This window comes from Thunnus albacares, chromosome 9 (assembly GCF_914725855.1).
Source record: "Thunnus albacares chromosome 9, fThuAlb1.1, whole genome shotgun sequence".
Classification (NCBI taxonomy): domain Eukaryota; kingdom Metazoa; phylum Chordata; class Actinopteri; order Scombriformes; family Scombridae; genus Thunnus; species Thunnus albacares.
The window spans coordinates 1,154,532-1,167,462 of record NC_058114.1 but is presented as its reverse complement, the minus strand read 5'-3'; the positions used below and the strand labels follow the sequence as shown (position 1 = coordinate 1,167,462).

The 12,931-nt window shown below is 41.9% G+C and overlaps 2 protein-coding genes across 2 annotated transcripts in view; one reads left to right on the top strand and one right to left on the bottom strand.

The window, feature by feature from the left end:
• Positions 1-36: 36 nt before the first annotated feature.
• On the top strand, positions 37-2,264 carry c9h19orf25 (chromosome 9 C19orf25 homolog). Its single transcript, XM_044362255.1, has 3 exons — positions 37-225; positions 1,155-1,316; positions 1,803-2,264. Exons 2-3 carry the CDS (start codon positions 1,175-1,177, stop codon positions 1,985-1,987), a joined length of 327 nt encoding a protein of 108 aa, XP_044218190.1. The 5' UTR covers positions 37-225; positions 1,155-1,174; the 3' UTR covers positions 1,988-2,264.
• A 1,162-nt stretch (positions 2,265-3,426) lies between these two features.
• The window catches only part of apc2 (APC regulator of WNT signaling pathway 2), a 47,504-nt gene continuing 37,999 nt past the window's right edge, over positions 3,427-12,931 (bottom strand). Inside the window, exons 13-14 of the mRNA XM_044362214.1 lie at positions 12,666-12,880; positions 3,427-11,789 (exon numbers count right to left, since the gene is read on the bottom strand). Of these exons, the coding sequence (XP_044218149.1) occupies positions 6,254-11,789; positions 12,666-12,880 (5,751 nt within the window). The 3' untranslated portion in view covers positions 3,427-6,253. The remainder of the gene's footprint in view (positions 11,790-12,665; positions 12,881-12,931) is intronic.

The following is a 12,931-nucleotide window of genomic DNA, read 5'->3' as shown; positions in this document are numbered from 1 at the left end:
AAAAAGACACGTTCCTGGAGGGGCGTGGCTTCTGTGCGTCGACGTACTGACGTGGCAGGAGCACGTTGACATGTTGGACGTGTCGTGTTGTGTTTGACGTCCATCCAGAAACCTTCAGTTTAGAATTTGCTGATCAGATTTTTCTCTCAATTATCAGAATTTGTCGATGAACTTATTCCGCGGTGCTCTGCAGCAGAGAAGCGGGACCAGGACGACTAAACTCCGGTGAGCACTGATGATCCTGCCGGCCTGTTAAACCATGATGCCGAACTCCATTTAACAGTTTGCAGACTCTACATATAACTGCTTATCGACAAACGTTAAGTCATTTCATGTTATTGCCGAAGACCTCATATGAAACTAAAGGACTTATTGTTGAATTCGGCTTATAAATATTTCACCAGGCTGCAACAAATAACCACATTTGAACTGATTTAACTAGCTAGTCAGCGGGGTTTTCTCTCAGCGGCTGGAACATGACTGTCAGAAAGAGAAGCAGGTTTAATTATTCATGAAGTGGGGTCTTCCTCATTGATTCTTTGATTGGCGAGAGTAAGTAGGAGTTAATCGGAAATATATTTTGATCCATGTCCAGCTAGCTGTGAACATCCATCCACACGTTATTTAATCTTAATGTAATGGTTAAATGAACCATTACGATGTTTCTCCGTGTCAGAGACCTTTAGGTCTTTGGGAAGATTAATTAGTACACAGTGAAAAAATAAGACATTGATTTTAAGTTAGAATGATAGTTAATGTGACTATTGAATGTTAGAGGCAGTTATTTAGTCGTAGTGAACCGATTTAAACACGGAAAACCTGGAACAGCTGCAGCTGTCTCTCTGTTTCATGTTTATTTTGATGCTAAATTGTCAAAGTTAATTTTCCAAACGTGTCTTAAATCATAAACTTGTTCAGTTGCTTCACTCACAGACCTGCAGATGGACGGATATCACACAAAATATATATAGCTATATATTTAGATTAAATATAAGTCCTTCACCAATATCCAAAATATTTATTTATAGTTCAAAATATAGCAAAACTGCCATTTGTCTAATATATATATGTATATGTCAGGAATACACATGTATACTATATATTAATAAAAACATACCTAATACTTTAAATACTTAATGTAAATCATAATTCAGATGCAGGAGAAAGCAGCAGAATGAATATCGTCGCTAAAAGTAAGAAGCGGGTGGTGCTGCCCAGCCGTCCCAACCCCCCCACCGTGGACCAGATCCTGGAGGACATCGACCGAGCCGCCCCCAACGACCCGGTCTTCAGCGTCCTGGAAAAAACCGGACAAGGTGCGTCCATAAAATGCATTTAAAAGTTGGGGGCTGATTGACAGCCTGGTAATAATTAATAAAGCAGACCTGATTATTCATCATTGATACAACACACACATAAAAAGTGCAGGAAAATTAAAAAGATAAAACCAGATTATAGAGTAATAAAGGATCTTAATTCTGCAATGGAGCAAACTGAAAAAGATCTACAAACAGAACATGAACATGTTGTAGTCGTGCTTTTTAATGATGTTTATCTGAAATGTTCCAGGTTATTAACAGTAGAAACATTAGAAAGTTGTACCAAAGACTCACAAGGTTCTTAAAACTCAGGTTATTAGAATAACGAGGTTACAAGGTTTGTTCTGTGTAAAATGGTTCACCTATAATTTACTGAACGTTCCCCAGTTGTTCTCCTCTTGTTCTCCTATAGTTTACTGACCGATCTTTGTTACCTGAACGTTGCCCTTGTGTTTTCTGAACGTCGTCCTGCTCCCTCCTCAGACTCGTCGCGGCCGTCCCCAGACAGCGACGTGGAGCTGAAGTTCCAGCAATGTCGTGAGTATCTGGAGCTGAACGAGAGGCTGCAGGAGGCTCGAGAGCGGCTGCTGAAGCAGAGAGAGGAGCTGCGAGCGGCGGGCGAGCGGCTGCAAGAAGACGTGGCAGAGGTCAAAGGTCGAACGCTCTGACCGCACTAGACTCTCCTTCTCTGAACGGGACTTTTTAAACAGTGTTGACTGTTTCTGTAAACTACAGCTCACAGGTTTGATTCCTGAACCTGACAGAGCTTCAGGAGCTCCAGTGTCACCTGACCTGTGACCTCTGACCCCACCAGTGAAATCTGTGTGTGTGTGATGCATTAATGGGACTGAAAGACTTTAGTGGTGTGTTAAGCTGACAAGCAAAGCTGCAATGATTCATCAACTGACTGAAAATGAATAAACTACAACTAATTTGATAATCGAATAATCATTTGTCATTTTTTTAAAGGGAAAAAGTCAAAAATTTACTTATTGCAGCTTTTCAGATGTGAGACTTTAAGCTTTTCTTTGTCAAACATGATAGTAAACTGAAAATCAAGACATTTGAAGATGTCACGTTGGGCTCAAAGAAATTATAATGGACATTTTTCATTATTTTCTGATATTTTATAGACAAAATGATTAATCAACAAAATAATTGGCAGATGAATCGATCATGAAAGTAAACATTGGTTGCAGCTGAGAGCTGAAATAACCAATCAATTAGTCAACAGATGGAAAATAAATTGCCCGCTATTTTGATAAATGATTAATAGTTTCTAGAAATTATTCAGTATGTAAAATGTCAGCAATAATGACCAGTTACCAGAGCCTGAAGTGATGGTAAAATTGCTTATTTCATTTGGCCAACAGTCAGTTAAAACACTGTTCAATATGTATTGTTATGAAATAAAGGAAAGAAAGTGAAAACTCATATTTTAGAAGCTCTAAACACAAAGATTTTGGTAGTAATAAAGTTTCAGTCAAATATCAAAACTGTCACTGAGATATTTTATCAGTAGAATAATTGATATAGAGCTGCAATGATCAGTTAATTAATCAATAAACAGAAAATTAATCTGCAACTATTTTGATGATTGATTATTTGTTTCAGTCATTTTACAATTTTACATTTTCTTAGATGTGATTTGCTCTTTTTCTTCAACATATATAACAGTCAACTGAATATCTTTAGTTTCTGTTCATTGGACAAAACAAGCACATTGAAGACATCATTGGTTGCTATTTTTTAGCATTTCATCAACCAAACAATTGAGAAAATAAATGTTAGTTGCAATAATTTCAGCCGTTGCACCATAAAGCTTGTCCGATGTTTGTTCAGGTGGGTTCATGAAGGACATTTTTTTTAGAGTTAATTCGCCTCAAACAGCTGATTTAACGACTGTTTTCAACTCAAATGTATTACAATACTTCTTCATTTGCAATCCGTGAAATTCTCTTCACTTCAGTCTTAACACACCGTCATAGATTCACATTTGCAAGTTGTAATTGAACATTTAATAAAAAGCAGCATATTGATGATGTCATGCCTTTCGGTTCTTTTCCACACTTTAACACCTGTGTCTGTTTGAAAGAAAAACCCACACTTTTAATGAAACACGTCACTTTTTATTGGATGAAAACATTTATAATGACACACCTCTGTTGCTTCGCCTATTTCACATGGCACCATAATGTTTCTGTGGCCTCGTTCACGCATTGACTGCTGGGAAAACTGACCTCGATGCAGTCTTATATCATAATCTTAATCTAAATGTCTGATTCGGTCACATGCACAAATTCTATTTTTCCGAATACTCTGAATAATTAGTTTTTCAGTTTGTGAACTGGAACAAGTAATCGCTAAATGTAGACAAAAAGTTTGATTTAAAATTCATCCAGAAACTTGTCTCCAGCGTGAACAAGGCCGCTGACAGTGATGGCGGACAAACTTCCAGGACCTTCTGAAGGGATTTAAACATGGTCCCGAATTCCCTGTAAAGACTTTCATCTATACTGGTTTAAACTGGATTAACAGTGTTTCTCCACCCAAAATCTGTCTTCTGAGGATCAAACTACAAAGTACTTTGTACTTCCGACCTTTCACACCTACAGTTTTTGTGTTTAAATAGGAGTCAATAAGATTTTGAACTTGAAAATGAAGTGATCAGAAATAATTTCAAAGCCTGTGTTTCTATATTGTGCTTCAGACCTGTGAAAGGATTTGGAATTGTAGAAAAAAACATGAGAATGTCTTTTTTGTTCTATTCTTGAGAGATAATTACTGAATGGGGTTCAATTTCATCAAGTATTACATCTTTAAAAGCAGAAATCTGTGAAACCCAGCACTCAAGTTCCAACATTATGAATGACACTCACGTTACACATATTTAAGTTAAAGGTACAAATTTTGGCCCTGCCATCAGGCCAAAAAACCTCACCATTGTGGTGCACAAATATACAAACACAAGCACTGAGATTATTTCCTAAAATCAATTCACACGCTCAAACACTTATTGACCCTTATTTGAACCCATATGCAGTATATTGGGTGAATATTTGATTTGGTTTTGGTGAGTATCACTTTGATATCGTAAAATGGCCAGCATTCAAAAGCTACTTGGGTTTTACTCATACTGAAAACATGCTTTGGGAATACAGTAGGGTGGTATCAGTAAATACAAAAACCTTGTTTTTATGACTAAATAGCCCCTTAATGTAGATTAATCTTTGTTCGGTCCAGCACTCTGCTGTCTTTGATCTCTGAACACACATGAAAGAGTGATGGTACGACTACAGAGAATATTCATCGTCTTAATATTCGACTTCTTGACCTATCACTACTTTTACGGCAACACATTTAAGCAGTTATTAACACGTTATAAAGACTTCCAGAGGAATAACCGTCATCAAATCAACTCTTTTTGTTTCCTGACAGGAAATACTCAACAGAAAACAGAAGTTCCTGAATCCGGTAGCAAAAACACACATATGTCATCACATTCGATTAACAGAGGCGTGTGGTTGCTTTGTTCATCTACGCTGATAGTTTATATCATTATAATCTTTGCAGCACTAGAATACAGATGGCTAGTAATGCTCTGATTGGGTTTTAGAAAGTATTTTACCACTGGACAACACTGTCGTCCAGTTTCCACAATGTTAACAGGTGTGTGTGTGTATACAGTCAGTGAATATATTAGCATGCTGTCAGGGAGCAACACCAAGATTCTTTTACCCACCAGGAAGCTTTGAAGATTTTGTATATCTGCATGTTATTTACAATACCGATTGAGACAAAGAGTACAGGAGAGTGTGAAGTTACCCAGGATCAGCTGATAGTTTGGAGAATGACATATTTGCTATAATATTTTATGCAGCAATGATGGAGTCCAGTAGGTGTCAAGGGAAAACTGTGTGATAAATCATCCCCTGAAATTAATAACCTTTAGTTGGTATTTAACTTGTACCATCAAATTAATTTGCACCTTATTAAATAAAAAAATCATGGCCTGACATAACTTCTTTGCATCTATCTGTAGCTATGAAGAGTTCCCAAACATACATTATCCAGTTTTAAACCTGTTAGCCTGTAATATACATTAAAGGGATGCCAATGCTAACTCAACAGCGTGTTTCAATGGGAAAAATATAGTATATCCAGGTACCTTAGTCCAAGATCAAACTAAAATTGTGTAAAATCTACAGCACGAATGTCGAAGGGACAAGGACACATGGATTGAAGGTGATAACGCTATTAATTTGAAGGAGTGTTTTATCAAAATTGTACCCTTCAACCAAACTGGGCTCCGTATGAAACAGCAAAGGTTAACAGTGTATCATATTCAGCTGAGTTGTGAGGCAAAGGCCCAAAGCGTTGATGTACTGTCTGTAAAAAATACTTTACATGTCAGTTTGTTGTGTCCTTTTTGAGAGTCTGTCAACAGTCCGACACAGTTCGTACCTTTCCAGATAAAAGTCCAACTGAATTGTCATTCAAAAGTTTGCATAATATTGTTCATTTTATCGATTCTGTCCAGGAGACCGATGGTGATTTGTGTGCTGAAATCGAGTTAATTGTCTTTTGCTTTATGTTTTCACTACATCTCTACCAGGCAATGATTATTCTACAAATACAAAAAAAAAGTAGAAAACGATGCACTTCCTTTTCATGTGAGATTTTTCTCTCTGAAATGCATCTCCCAATGTTCTTGGTGGTCTGCTCATGTCAGAGCTGTCTCAGTGCATACATCCAACCTTTTATGAATGGTAGATGGAAGCTGTGATCGATTGTTCACAAACTTGAATATAGTGAAAGGGGAAAGAAAAGGGTCAATACCCGAGGTATAGGGTCCAGCACACTCCTCGTCTGTTGACCCGAGTGCTGAGTTTCATTAAGGAACACAGTAGTCGTCTAGTCATCCATGAAATGTCCTACGACTCGCTCTTTTCCCCTGACTTTTCATTGATTGTGGCTGCCTGGCCCTGTGTGTCTTGCAGGCAGCAGGCCATAGGGCTGGGGATGTAGTTGAATGGAGTGACTCTCGCGGCCTTGCTGGGAGATCCTTGGCGGAAATGAACAACTCCACCCACGTGGCTATCTGATGTTCCCATGGAAACAGTGCTGTGGCTCCTCAGGGAGCTGTCTGAATCTCCGTCTTGGAGGTTACTCCCAGAGTTGGCGCTGAACTTTCTGAGGAGGGCTAGTCTTGCCACTTCCTCTGAGCTCACTGGAGCTGTTTCTACCGTCGGAGAGGTGCTTGAGTTGGTCTTATTCGAAAAATCTTCTGTCTGGACTGTTGCATCACTTGTCTTGCGTGATGCAAGCAGAATTGTTGGCAGTTTTCCTGGAAGAGCTGGTGGCTTTGGCTTTTCCCCATCAGGAGAAGGCACCAGAGGTAATGCATTGGCTGGCAGAGTGCTTTTCAAGATCTGAGGTACATCTTCATCCCTTATTCTCCTCCAGGTGACTCTGTCATTTAGCCGAGACGCAGATCTCTGCCCTTTTTTCTTTGTATCATCCTCGCTCTTTGCTCTTCCACTTGAATCAGAGGATGAAGAGCGGAGGGAAGAACGACTGGTCACTCGGCTCAGTATGTTTATGCTTGGTGATGAGGCGTGGCGTTTAAAGTTATCTTTGTCTTGCTGCTGCTTTGCTCCAGAAACTCTGCCAGGCCCATTCCTCTGAGCCACTCTGCAAGGGCTTTCAGAGCTAGTTCTCCTGGCTGGACGTCTTGCAGACAGGTCACGTTCACTGGAGGTCGCCCTAGAAAGGGTTGTTGCCTGCTTCTGAGGGCCAGAGTCTGGCCTTTGGACTTGCTGTGCTTGTCCTGGACCTTTTCCTTGCATTCTTCTCTGGCTTTGCACGGCTGCTTTAAGTTCTTGACAGCGTGACGAGCAGAGGAAGACAGCCGAAGCTCCTGGAACTGCTCTGCGGGGAGATCCATTCTGAGATCCAGGCATGTTGCGTGCAGAGCCATCACGTCTTAGCACAGTCTTTGATTCCTTAATGAACGTTAGCTGTCTGAAGAATCCATTTCTATCAGACTCACCACCACTTGAATGGACTGAAGTCATCCTCACCAGGTCAAATCGATTGGCGGGTGGAACCCTTTTCCCATTCACCTGATTTTGTCTGACGGATGTTTGGTTAGTTACCAGCGGCGACAGAGGTCTGGCTTGCCTCACTGAATTTTGCATAAAAGGGATTCTGACGGGTGACTTCTGGGTTTTAGGCGGTGGGGATTTTTCATTTTGATTCACAAAAGGAGAGCGTCCCTTTCTTTCAGGGGGGCTACTAACCGGCGGGCTACTAGCTGGTGTGGAATTCTTTTTCTGGATGGATTTATTTGTCTGAATTGGGGATGTTATCTTCTTCTGTGACTGCCTGGACGGCGTAGAACTTTGAGATGATCCAGAGGATGAACTTTTTGGTATCCTTGGAGGTGGAGTAGAGCTCCTCTTTGGCAAAGACAGCTCTATGTCCTGGGGTCTGCCTAATCGGTGAAGACTCTTTGATCTGTGCTGAGCAAGGTTTGGGTTCTTTGGAGCATCTGTCTTGGTTGGTACTTTCCTGGGTGGAGGTCTTTGTGATGGAGCTTCCTCTTTTTTCGGTGTATAGATCACTGTCCTGCCTCTGAAAACCACTGGCAAGTTTGGAACTGGCTTGCGCTGTGCGAAGTCCAGAGGTTTGTTTGCTTTTTTGTCTTTAGCAAACTTCTTTTCTTTGGGTGTGAAGCTGGATGTTGACATGAATGACAAGACTGATTCGGTCTCTTCAGAGGACGGCTCTTGAGACTTTGATGCCTGCAGACCAGTGACAACAGAATTAGCACCTTCCTGTATGGCTCTCCATTCAACGCTATTGAGGTCTGAATCTTTATCCCACGCCGTATCATCACTGTCCATTTCCTCATCCATGTCCCACCCATCAGAGGCCTTTTGTTTTTGAGCATTCTCTGCTTTCTTCTTCCTGGCAGCCAGCTTCCGTCTCTGCTTTGGCATGGCAGACGTTATGCATTTCTGAAGGAGGTCATCCTCTGAATCCATGCTGACAGAACTTGGTGAGCTTTGCTCTTCATACTGGCTGTGAATGTTCATAGGCTTTGTTTGTTGCATCATGTTCAGTGTTTTGTTGTGTCTGTTTTTGTACCATATTTGTTGAGCTTTTGATTTATGATCCTCGAACTCAGCATCACTCAGTGAACTTAGAGAAGAGCTGAGTGAGTAACATGCCAGAGTTTCATCTTTTATTAGGTTTTGTTTTATTCTGTGAAACCCTCTGTGCTTTGCTTGGGAATTATCAATCCTGCCAATATTTGTCATGCTCCGAGAGAGAGTATTCCTACTTGCCTCCCTGATCTGTTTTCTACTCAGTTGTTTTGTTGTTTCTTCGTCATTTTCATCATCGTAGAAGCAGTTACTCTCCTCTGATGAATGTGTCATTTGTTTAAAGACTGTATTTCTTTTTTGTGATCCCAGATTAAGGTTACCTTCTGTGTTTTGCTTGATGACGGGGAGTTCCAGTTTCCTGACAGGGCCTTGCCTCTTCTTTTGTTGGTTGGGAGACTGATCACGATTTCTTTGGCTAGCAACTCTATCAGCTACCTCTTTGCTCTGCATCAGCACCCTCTGAGTGGGAATGACATGTTTGGTTGTTCTGTTCATTTGAATCTCAGGTGGGTAGTTCATCCTGTTTGGTTTGTGAAAGTGTGAGAATATCCTCAAGTCCTCAATCCTCTTCGCCTCATCATCAAGCAATTCTTGTTTGTTAATACCTTTAGCTGTGCAGTCCTTGGCGCCCCTTTCCTTCATTGGATACTGAAGTGTTTCGTCACTTAGTGATGTTGTGCTGGAGAAGTTGACAGGTGTACCCTCTGCAGAATCAGTGAAGGATGAATCATCAAATTTTAAGTCCTTCTGTGGGATGACAATTCTCCTCCCAGCACACATTTGAGTTTTGCCATTTGGAAGCATCATGTACACTGGAAGATGTATTGGTTTTCGGATCTGGGAATTGAGAATATGAGGAGGTATTGTGGTCATCAAGGAAGGTCTTACTTTTCTGAACTTGGATGGCATTGCTGAGTTGATGCATTCCTTTAAGATTTCTATGTCGTCATCCGAGTTGCCTTCACTATATCTCTCACCGTGGTCAAGTCCTTTCTCATCCTCATCGGGGAAAGGAAGATTTTTGTCATTTTGCTGCAGTAAGGGGGTCAATTTCAGCTCCACATCTTTCTGTATGTAGTGTTCATGAAGTGGCAAAGCACTCAAGCTCGAAGCACAAGAGAAATTCTCGGTGGGCTTTTCCACAGTGAAGTAGATCATGGTGTCCAGATCAGGAGGAAGGTTAAACCTCTCCTTGGAGTCTGCAATCTCCATGAACTTTCGCAGGCTGCTTTCCCACTGACCTGCTAATCCTGCTCCCTGTGCTTCTGGTCCATTTGACTCAACGCAACATGGAGTCTTACTTCGACTAGGAGGCATTGTTTGCCCTGGGCTGTCAGGAAGATCACTAGGGCTTATTGTTCCATCAATCATCTCACTACAGGGATCACTTTGGATTGAGCTGGCAATAGATGGAGACTCAAAGCTACCCAGCGAACTGACTGAGCTACAGCGACTCATTACCAGGGGCGTCTCATGGATGTAGTTCTCAGATGAACTGGATGGAGATCTGTCTTCAGGTATAGCTGGTGAAGCCCCCCTAAGAAACACCTTTTCCCTTTTAGCAGGACAGGGGATCTCAATGGGACCCGTCTCTTTGCTTGGGAAGGTTTTTGAGTCAGTCATCAGCAGCTGGCTGTCACTCAGATCCTCCAAGGTCTCGTCCTCGTCAGGTCTCTTCACCACTTCTCCATCCTCCACTTCAATGATTTCTAATGATGAGTCACTCTCAAGCTCATTATCACTTTGTCCATCCAGCGCTCCATCACCAGAAGAGAGGGAGGAGAGTGAGCTGCAGCGGGAGAAGCAGATTGGCGTGTTTTCCACTGAGTATTTCTGGACCGTCTCCATCGTTCCAATGGTTGGGCTTCTTGTGGATGTCATTGGAGAAAATTTTGTAATACTCCCCCCAGTCATCACAGTGGGTACCCAGGCTTGCCTCCTCATTGCTTGGGCAGCCTGAACATTGATCGCTGTCTTTGCTACACCGAATTTGGCCACACTCTGAATGAGTGGTACCTGTTGATAAGAGGGAGACAGCTTGATGGAAGTCATGCTGACATCAGAGGAGACTTTAGTGGATACACTGACGGGTGTTTGTACAGCTGGATCCTGGTTCTTTTCTGCATCTGTGCTGCTGAGCTCTAAAGCTTTAATATCTTTGTTGTCCACAGAGTCTCTCTCTGGAATATCTTGCTGGCTTGTCTCATTCATCACAGCAGGACGTACATTAAGATACTCTTGATGAGCCACCTTGAGATCAAGCTGGTTGGGTCGTTGTTGCATGATTAGAGCTCTTGGGGCGGGGCGGACCTGGTCTTTGCTGCCGCAGTAGCCATCACTGGTGCTGCCACTGTTGAGGCTGTCTGTGGACACGCTCGTATGAGCAGTTTTGAGGCGCAAAAGGGCATGGGCTCTATTGAGGCGTTCTCTATGGGCTAAGCTGCTTGTATCAGACAGACGGCAAGGGGAGCATGACTTGGCTCGGGCTTCATTAAGTTCATCAAGTCCGTAAGGCCAATCTGCCAGGTGGTCCTCAGAGCTGAGGCTCAAGCTGTCCTCCGAGGATGTATGCATGGTGATGTCCTCCACTAACCTGTCAATCTTGGCAACTGTATTGGTGATCTTTTTAGCTAGCTTCTCAGCAGCAGCAGATACATCGTCAGGAGGTGCATGTCTCCTCTCCATCATCTGAGGTGGGTCTACATCTCTCTCAGGCTCGCTGTCCCTCTTACGTGGCTGGTTTTGCAGGAAGTTAGAGTTGGTGAGGAACATAGACAGCATAGAGAAACTCCCAGTATCTAGACTAGTGGAGACATTTGGGGCTTCGTCATCATCAAAGCAGCCAGAATCAGATGCATAATCCTTCGCCAGACTCTCAATGTGCCGTAGTGGCTTGTTGAGGCTAAGATGCTTGGGGCTCTGTTTCTCAAGGGTATCAAAAGTCTCTGCTAGGTGCTTGGCATCCAGCTCAGCCTCCAGAGCCTTCTGTTTCCTCATGTAGAGCGAGGGCATGCAGGAGCCTGGGGATACGACAGCAGCATCCTTATATTTCAGGGGTCGATTGGTGAGGAGGTTTCTTAAAGCTGCAGCACTACCCATAGCTATCATCTTGTGCTTGGAGTGGATGAGGTTGCGTAGCATGCTAACAGCCCCAAGGTCCCACAGCAGCTCCTGGTCTTTTGGGCTTCGGGCAGAAAGGTTCCAGAGAGTCCCGCAGGCGTTGCTCACTATGGTCAGGCTGTGGGAGCGCAGGTGCTGCAGCAGAGTCTGGAGACAGTTGTGGTCCCTGAGGATTTGCCTGCATAGAAAGAAAGGAGCACACATTTCAACATTTTTTATGTCCAGCAGAGCTACTTATTTACTTAAGTTATTGAAGTACCATAGCATCACCCCTGGCCGTTTTCCAAAGCATACTGTAGTTTTAATTTTTATATCGTAGAATTTGTTTTTCTTCCTCTTTCTATACAGCCATTGGTTTCCATTTATGTCATTATCGTATGAACATCAACTTGCAGATTAAAATATTTTTTTTTCAGTTATCTTATCTTTCACATCACAGTGTATCTGCCTTTATTGTCAACATTCAACATTTGTTCAACATTAAATGGTAATTTCAATGCAGTGGTACGTGCAGGTTGATTAGAAATATCTACATTACATTATTTATCAAACAACAATGTAACTCTGACAAGAATTAAATAAGAGAGGATGGTCACTCTCATAGATTATCTAACAATTAAATTACCATTCTCTACAAATTTACTTTAACACAGTACTGGGATAAATGAGAGCAATTTGCTGCGTGGAAGATAAGAAAATGTACACAAAAATGTATGTTATGCGCTGGAAAATTGTCATTGGATTATTTGTAATAAATTGGTTAAAGCATGCAAAAACACTGGTAGGGCTTTTTTCTTTTTAAAAATGCTGAGTATTTATTTTTGCAATCCTTAATCTCTCATCTGTCAAATAAAGTGTTTTATTTTAAAAACAATTTAGGCCACTTGAACACTATTCTTCAAAATGTACTTGGTAATGGGTAATAGTGGTAAAAATAGCAGAATCAGTGGATTAAATCTAGTATATTAATGGAAATACCTTTACTGTACCTCTACTTCAAAAAGTAAGATATTTCTTCGATGTGACAGTCAGTATCTGAGTCTCTGAAACACACCTGTAGTCTTCTCGTGTGGCAACCAGACTTGACACGTTTCGGAGGATTCCTCCTCCACTCTCGATGATGGCGAGCGAGTTGGTCTGACAGCGGTATGTCAGCGTGCTGACCAGGAAGCCCAGAGCACCGTCCACCGAACAGATCGCCACCTTGTTGTCAATGCTGTGAGCCGACAGGTTCCACAGAGCGCTCAGAAGACTCTTCAAGGTGGATTCCTGGAAACACGTTTTAGAAGGCAATCTGAGTCACACATGTCCTAAACACAA